The 8,508-nt window shown below is 44.3% G+C and overlaps 1 protein-coding gene across 2 annotated transcripts in view; it reads right to left on the bottom strand.

Moving 5' to 3' along the window:
- Nucleotides 1–659: 659 nt before the first annotated feature.
- Nucleotides 660–8,508, bottom strand: part of USP31 (ubiquitin specific peptidase 31) — a 77,118-nt gene continuing 69,269 nt past the window's right edge. For both annotated transcript variants that reach the window (XM_060120061.1, XM_060120062.1), the window contains one exon: nucleotides 660–6,804. In XM_060120061.1, coding sequence (XP_059976044.1) covers nucleotides 5,243–6,804 — 1,562 coding nt within the window. In that variant the 3' untranslated portion in view covers nucleotides 660–5,242. The remainder of the gene's footprint in view (nucleotides 6,805–8,508) is intronic.

Here is an 8,508-nt window from a genome sequence, read left to right as displayed (position 1 = left end):
GAACACTGGCTATCAGAATCTCAGATGAGTCATTCAGAAGAGGCTTGACAGAATCCTGGGGGGAGTATGCATGGGAGATTTGAAAAAGCCTCCCCAGTCTGCTATGGATCTCCCTTGCCCCCCAAATTGGGAAACACCAGTCTTAGACGAATGTGAGATGGCTCTAGAACCTACCCCACTGTCAACACTACTGTAAACTCCACAGCTTAGTCTCATTGTGACCAGCCGTTGGGAAGCTCCAAAGCTTTCCAGAACAGCTCAAGTCTCTACAAAAGTGTTTTAAAATTGTTAGCAGTTTTAGAAGCCACATTCTTCCCTTGTGACCACAATGGAACCCTAAAAGATATAAAAAATTAAGATCTATAGAAAATGGCAGGTTATTTTTAGAACAAAATACTTTAGGAAAGTCTTCAGGCTAAATACAGTATATAAACCAGTGTGTGTTCAACATACCCATTTCCACTCCTGCTTGCAAAATACTTATTTTACATACAATTTTGCCAATGATCAAAAAAAAAAAAAAGAAAAAGAAAAATAGGCAAAGAGAAACATGTGCAAAGCAAGAAATCACATTCATGTTCTTTGATACTGATTAAGCCACATTTTAAAAATTACAAATTCAAAAATAGAGCTCCATAATCTAAGAATTGTGGGTTTTTTTTAAAACTTACGTTGAGTGTAAGTAGTCTGTATTTTTTAATTAGTTGCTTGCATAGGTAGTAAGAGCATGCTTTCTGGGTTAGATGGAGGCCACGCAAAATTATTTTCATTACTTGGGGGAAAAATGACTGGTCATGCTCAAAATGCAGCTGCAAAAACACTTTGGGAGTTGATCAAAAGGCAGTATGAGACTGAGTGTTCATTTAAATAAAAGCATGGGATTCCCCCCCAAAATGTGTAATCAGGTTTAGCAACAACATACCCTTTGTGAAATTGCAGACAGACAGCCTGTACAGTAACAGCTATTTTTTGTGTTTATGTTTATGATATAGGCACTGGTTTGTCAGCAAGTTTTGCTCTTCTCAATTCCAAATAATACAAAGTTCAACGCACCTCACAGAATACATTTTATTGAAACTGTGCTTATGGTTTGCATACTATCTCAAAAATCCAACCCAGAAACACTAATTACCTTTGCATCCAATAATTATTATAACCTACACAGGAAACAGTATCTTCAGCTGTTCGGTAATTTGTCAGAATGAAATTTAACGTCAGATGTCAATCTACTTTTTAAAGCATGTTTATTTGAAAAAAATGAGCTTTGTTCACAGCTCTTCTCTGTTCCTTTTTTCCTAAAGGCTGCCACCTGTTTCCTTCACGTTCTGCTCCTGTTTTTTCATGACAGGTACTTTAGAGGGATGACAGTTTCTCTCCCCACCCACCCTCCAAAATCCCCACATCCATCTCATACAAATGCTGATAACCAAAGTCTAATGTAAAGTGACTCTGTAATGGATTTCCAATCCCTAAGTAGTAGAGACAGCACAGTCTGAAAAAGTGGATGTGACAATAAAATGTCTCCAAAGATGAAGAAGGCCACTTTTGGTTTCCAGAACATAACAGACTTGTTCACGAGGCCCACAAGGCTCAGCCGATCACCAGGATCCACTTGATCTTTCTGCTCAGGAGGACTGTCGCTCCATCTAGGACATCACTGGCATCCCCTGGTTCATCAGCTGTGCTCCCAGGGCTCCTCAGCTACAGCAAACTCTCGAAGCTCTCAGCTTGCCTTTACAAGCAAAGCAGGCCCTCAACGAATGTTTGCAGAATGAATAAATGAATGAATGAATGATGAAAGAATGATTACAGAAGAGGTCAGGGCAGCCTCACAGACAATAACAATGTTTTACCATGCCACAAATACTCCCACATTTCTATTGGTCCAGAGGAGCATTACTTACTTTCAGTTAGGCTGCTTTTAGGATAAGAAAATACAAAAAAGGTGGGAGACGGTCTTGAGATGACATGAGCTTAACAGTTTCTTTGTGCTCACATTATATAAGGGATTACAAAGGCAAGGTGTAGGGCTGTCCTACAGAATGATACAGACTCAGTGCACTCGATGTTTATAGGAAAAGAAATCAAGAATAAAGTTTTTAAAAAGCAAACAAACATTACAGATGCAACGCTACTGTTGGTGATTATTTTGTGCCTACCAGGAAATGACCACTCTAATCAGGCCCACCTGGTTGTCAACCAGGACCCCAGGTCTACCATCCTCAGCAGGTGATTTTTAACCCCAAAACACATACAAGCTCACCGTACCAAACATCACTGGGAAAAGAAAAAACAAAACACCAAGTCACTAACTCTACCGAAGAACTGAACTGAACCAAGTAATAATTTTCCCATAGGGTACTTCATACCACAAAGAGCACCTCCAAACTTTTGGGCAAAATATCCTTTTCTGTGGCTTAAAGGTCGTAACCTAATAATTAAGAATGAAGTTTTCATTGTTTACCAAGCACAGAAATATAATAAGCCTAAAGATGCCTAAACAATGCCATAATACTTCTTGATTTTTTTTCCATTTAAATCTGAAACAAGAACTAAACTCCACAGACATATAGTTTATAGATACGGAAAATTTATTTCTAGATCCCATGGAAATTTAATGGAGTTCGTAGAGTTGTTGTGTTTTTTTTTTTTTTTAAAGACACTAGACATAACAGAAAATCCATTCCTGGAGGACTCAAAGAGTAAAAATACTTACCACTGTGAAAATTAAACTAGATTCTAATTAATGCTTAACTGTTTACAGCCCCCAAAAAAGTGTTATTAAAACACTCTGTGTAGTCAACCTATGATTCTAAGACTGTTTCAGAACTTCAGATAGGAGATTTCAAACAAGATTTACCTATTAAAGAAAGACAAGAGAGTCAGACAAACACTCAATTCCGGATATTGACAACCCCACATTTGGTGCATCTTTTTAGGAAATAAAAGTGATTCAGGAAAACTCGAAGTGGCTATACACGGATCAGGTTGTCAATGTGCCGTTGGACGCAACAACAAGATCGAAGGCAGTCACAGCCCAGCAGGGGAGAGGCTGCTTTGGGAAAACAGACGTCTGTATGGTGAAACGAGAACACCAAGCAAAGTGGTGAGTCAGGATCGAGTGCAATGGGCAACAGGCTCACAGTAAGTGAATTTCATGGAGCACTAGCGTAACTCTCACAAGGCTGAACGTGTAAGTCTTAAACATTGCAAGGGTCTAAAATTCCAGCTACCCTCAACATAAATGGCCTCCAGACCTGCAAGTTACCTGCTAATGCTCAAATTAGCAGCAAAATAAAGTTAAGTAACTTACTGGAAACATTTCCCAAGAGGTATTCATAGAAAAGAAAGAAAAAACAAAAAACAGGGCAGTACAGAATTCATAGCTATGCATGTAATATGTGTTATAGTTACTTCACACAGAGCAATACTGAAAAGGGAGATTATAAATGGATCTGTGCACAAAGAGTTCAGGAAGAACCTGAAGAGTCCATGACTTAAAAAAAAAAAAAAAGTTAATATGTAAAAGCATATAAACTTAGCATGCTATATTTCATGGCAAAGTGACAAATGCTATTCAAAAAGAATCAGAACTGGGCTTCCCTGGTGGCGCAGTGGTTGAGAGTCCGCCTGCCGATGCAGGGGACATGGGTTCGTGCCCCGGTCCGGGAAGATCCCACATGCCGCGGAGCAGCTGGGCCCATGAGCCGTGGCCGCCGAGCCTGCGCGTCCGGAGCCTGTGCTCTGCAACGGGAAAGGCCACAACAGTGAGAGGCCCGCATACCGCAAAAAAAAAAAAAAAAAGAATCAGAACTATGACTCTCTTGACATTTAAAAAAAAGTGAAAAAGAAAGAAAAAAAAGCAAAAAATTCCAGAATACCTCCTAAAAGCCTGAAATTATATATATATATAATCTTGCTTATCTTTGGATTTCTGTGAGGTTCCCTTTTTTTCTAAACAAGAAACGCAACTTGCACTGACAATGCCAGATGGAACATGCTCCATCCTGCTTGTGAGTTTAAAGAGATTGTAAGAGATTAAATCTTCAGCACAAAGAAGAAATAAATGAGTTCTTGAAAAACAGTCACAACTAAGACTGACAGGCAGGACCAGAAGTGTGCATGTAACACTTTGTCACACATCGTTCTAACATACCATCACGAACTGCTGGCATTAGGCAACTTCTTTCCTCTCCAAATTACAAGATGAGGAAACAAAGGCATGCACACATGGTGCAGCATGGAGTTTTCAACTTCTAACGTGGAAAAAAGCAACACCAGAGAAGGAAAATGGCAGATTTATGCATCCAGTTTAGAATCCATTTTTTTTTCCAGGAAATCTTTCAAAGGTGTTAACTGCTCTACTACATTTCAAAATCCCAATGACCTTAGCTAGCAAATTTACAAGGAAAAAAAAAATTTAACTACTAATGACTGCCTTTCCAGCTATCCAATTTGCCACCTCTTAGGACATATCCCAAAGGTCAAGACAGCTTATGGTACAGACATCTTTGCAGATATGAAGGTGGTGAAGGACTTCATTTCTACCTCTATAAACTTCTATCTGTGGCAGTAGGAGAAATGATAGCCACCCACAGGCCACCTTCTTCTTCGATCCTTTCACTGATATGCGCACCCATCCTAGACTAGCTGAGTATATACCTGAGAAACTTTAGTGTTAAAATATTGCCCTTTACAAAGACTGGTAGATGGGGCCAAAGTGCAGAAAGCGACAGTCTTCCCTCAGTTTGTTTCACTGTTAGTGTCACAGTTTTTAGAGCTTCTGGTGCCACACGACAATCCGCACGCAGTGAGGACAAATTCCGCTCAGATGAAACCCAAGTCAAATAATTCATCCTTCTATAGAGCACACTAATGACAGCTTAACTGGTTCACAGGTTTCAAATCCCTAGTGTCCAACAAAAGTCATTAGAGTTCTCTAGAAAGAAATATGTACAATTGCTAAAGGGACCGTCCAGGGTATCGTCTGCAATTATTCCAGTTAACTTGGTATCAATGCTTTGCCTATGGCTGTTATTTGGTTCAATGGCAGAATAAGGCGATGCTTTTAACAATTTGCAATTGAATTCTACACACACACACACACACACACACACACACACGTACGTCAGGCACGTGACCCAAAAAATACAAAACAAAAGCATAGAGGGCTTTGGTGGGAGGGAAGGGGTTGTAAATAAATTAACATCTTTACAGATAAAACACTTGGATTGCAGGGATATCACTGAGGTTTTTGAGAAGGCCGTGCATTGGTTTGCATGCTAGAAGGTAACTTTTTTGAGGATTTCTCAGCAGACTGCCTGCAACCAGGAGACGAGGGCACTCCAGAATCTAGCTGGGATGACTTGGATTTGCGAGCGGACAGCAGGGAATGCTTAGCAGAAGCAGGGTCCTTGGAGGCAAGCTGCTCTTTTCCAACTGCATTCACATTTGGCTGCTGGGAGCCTGGCGCCTGGGAGCCTTTCTCTGCCTTGTCATCCACTGCACTCTTAGAGACAGACTTGACTGAGCTCCCGCCCACCTTCTTGGACAGCAAGGTTGTCTTGCCAAGATCCGTCGAGCGCCGGGTTTCCTTCTGTCTCAAGGCTGACTTGAAGAAGGACAGCCCCTTGTCCTCCGACTTGCTGTCCCTCTTCAGACCGGCCTTCATGTTCATGCTGGGGGAGCGCAGGCTGGCCATGGAGGAGCTGCGGACGTGCTTTCCGTCCCCACTGCCGTCCCCGGCTCTGGCCTGGCTCACGCGAGGGGAACTGGGTTTGGGGCTGGAGGTGACGCTGGCTCTGTCGGAAACCAGGCTTTGTCTGGAGCCCTCTCTGCTTAAGCTCCTGTCTGAAGTCCTGCTCTTCCCAGGAGGGAAGGGGCCCCTCGGGGCAGGGCCTGAGGCTTTTTTGGCGGATGTGGAGGAAGCACTGTCAGCGAGGGAAGAAGCTGACTTCTGCTTCTGGAGCGAAGGAGATGATACGGAGTCCTGGGATTTGGGGGAGGACTCCTTTTGGGGTGCAGGGGAGGAATGCCGTCCACTGGCCCTGGAAGAAGAATCGGCTTTGCTTCGGGAGCGGGAGGGCTTTACAGAAACTTTTACAGGAACAGGAGAAGAAGGAGATGTACTGGAAAGAGATGATTCCTGGCTGGCCAAGACTGGTCTCCCCTTCCGCAAGCTTCTGTTTGGCTCAGGAGCACCTCTGGAGCTGGGGGATCCCCTGGCTGTGCTCTCCGATTTCTTTGCGAGGGAGTCTGGGTGGCTTGGAGGTTTCACCTCTTTGACTGGAGAGCTGTCTACAGAATCGCTCTGATCCACATAAGCAATCTGGTTATTGTTATCAAATGGACCCGATATGGGGGGCAAGGGATCCCCTTGTGCTGAGCTTTTGCCCTGTGTGTCTACAACACTGGAGTTCAACTTGCGGGTGTCTGACTCATCTTTGAACACACCTTCCATGACAGCCAGAGGGGCCCGACCCACAGCCTTGTGCTCCCGTCGACTGTGACTATCGCTTGAGTCCTGGTAACTGCTGGACAGGTTCCTCAAGCTACCAAAGCAAGAGATGGAAACCTTGTCATCCACTGCTTCCCCGATCTTCTCCAAGGTGGAGGCGGAGGTGTGAATCGGAGAGTCCCCTGAGAAGCGGGAAGGGGAACTGGAGCGCATCTGCAGCTTAGCAGACAGGGACCAGGAAGGTCTGATGCAATTTTCATTGGCGGCCAAGGGGCTGGTGACAGAAGATCTGGATGACAAGCTCTGGCGCTGGACACTTCTCACGAACGGTCGAGTTGAGAAACCTCCTGAATGCAGCAAAGAGAGTGTCGTTAAGCTAAACCTACCAAATGTCCTTACTAGGACATCCATCTAAGACGGTAGGAAATCAAGGGGTCTGGGGTCAAGGAGTAGTCGTGTGATTTTAACTCTTCTGAGCCCAGCTCCTTTACCTATAAAATATGGGCACTCTAACTTGGGGATCAGCAAACCACCTTCTTGCTCGACATCAAGGGTCAGCAGACTTTTCCTCTAAAGGCCCAGAGAGTAAGTATTTTAGGCTTTGTGGGCCAGCTGCTCAACTCTGCCACCCTAGTGCGAAAGCAGATGCAGGCAACACAAACAGATGGGCGTGGCTGTGTTCCAATAAAACTTTTTTTTTTACACAAATAAAGGCAGGGGCGATATTTGGCCTGTGGGCTATAGTTTGCTGACCCTTGTTGTAACTCACAGAGCTACTATGAGAATTAAATAAAATCTTAAAAGTCCTGTGCCCAGCAAGGCACCTGGCACTGCACAGCTGCTCAATAAATGTGAGCTGCTTCATTTACAGCTTCTTCATCTTATTAAGAACACTGGGGCCCACAGCAGTGCAGTCCTTGCCCAAGATCACACAAACAGAGGCAGAGCTAACACCAGAACCGCAACCCCTTCCCCCCAACTCAATGCCACAGGTAGGCAGGCCTGTAATCGTTGACTATGAAAGCAATCAGTGGAAAGCCTCCAAGGAAAATATTCATAATTAGAACACTATACTCCTATTTTAAGTGACTTAAAACTTCCACAGAAAATATTCTAAATTCTCCACACACTTGATCCTGTAGCTGTGGTATTAATAAAACTCTGTCTGGATGAGATCCTAAGAGATAGGCCCTGTTCTGTGGGCACCACCCAGCACCACTGCATGATGATGGTGCTGGTATCGATTTCACCAACTACACCGTTTAAAAACAGACTGGGGCCAAACCATATCTAGGCTTACTGTTAAAACAACAGTGAATTCTAGGCTTAAAGGCTGTGTTGAAAATAACCTCTAAATAATAAACAAGCCAAGGTTCACTGGTCAGTTTTTCATAAAATGTCAGGAGCTACAGACAGGAGCTTCAGTTACAGCCCAAGACTCTTTTTCTACAAAAAAAGAAGCAACAGCCAGAAGCAGGGGTAGAGCTGGAGCTGCGATGGAGCTCTCATCTGGCCTTCCTCTTCCAGCCTCCTGAGCGCCACTAGGAGCAGCTACTAGATGTGATGGAACTGGCGACCACAGAATGAGGCTTGCTGGGAGATGAGTCACCGTCCTCGTTATAGAAGCTGAGCTCACTCTCCCCTGCTCCTCGCAGCTCTCAGGGCTCCGGCTGCCCGACCCTCCCCACACCACCTGGGGTCCCTGTGAGAACCGAGGGCTGTTCCGCCACTACTCAAGCGGCAGCTGAAGGCAAAACACCGGAGCTCAATTTTTATCAGATTTTCAAAGCTTTTATACTGTGACTATCTTCAAAATTCCTAAAAACTACCTTTATGCAAAGGCAACGGCTTTTGTTCTAGATGCTTCTGCACCCACAAGGGCACACCACAGATCCCTCCAGGGGAGAGAGCGCGGTGGGAAGGCGAGAAGCTGAGCGAGTCAGGAGCCTCCACGCCAGGCCCCGCACACCAGGCGGCCCTCGGCAAACCACAACCATGCTGAGTCCCCTCACAGCTGCTCTGAAGATTTCAAACAGCCCTTTGAAAAAGAG

Source organism: Mesoplodon densirostris, chromosome 16 (genome assembly GCF_025265405.1).
Source record: "Mesoplodon densirostris isolate mMesDen1 chromosome 16, mMesDen1 primary haplotype, whole genome shotgun sequence".
NCBI lineage: Eukaryota > Metazoa > Chordata > Mammalia > Artiodactyla > Ziphiidae > Mesoplodon > Mesoplodon densirostris.
Note: the sequence above shows the minus strand (reverse complement) of the source record. Positions and strands in the feature narration are given on the sequence as shown.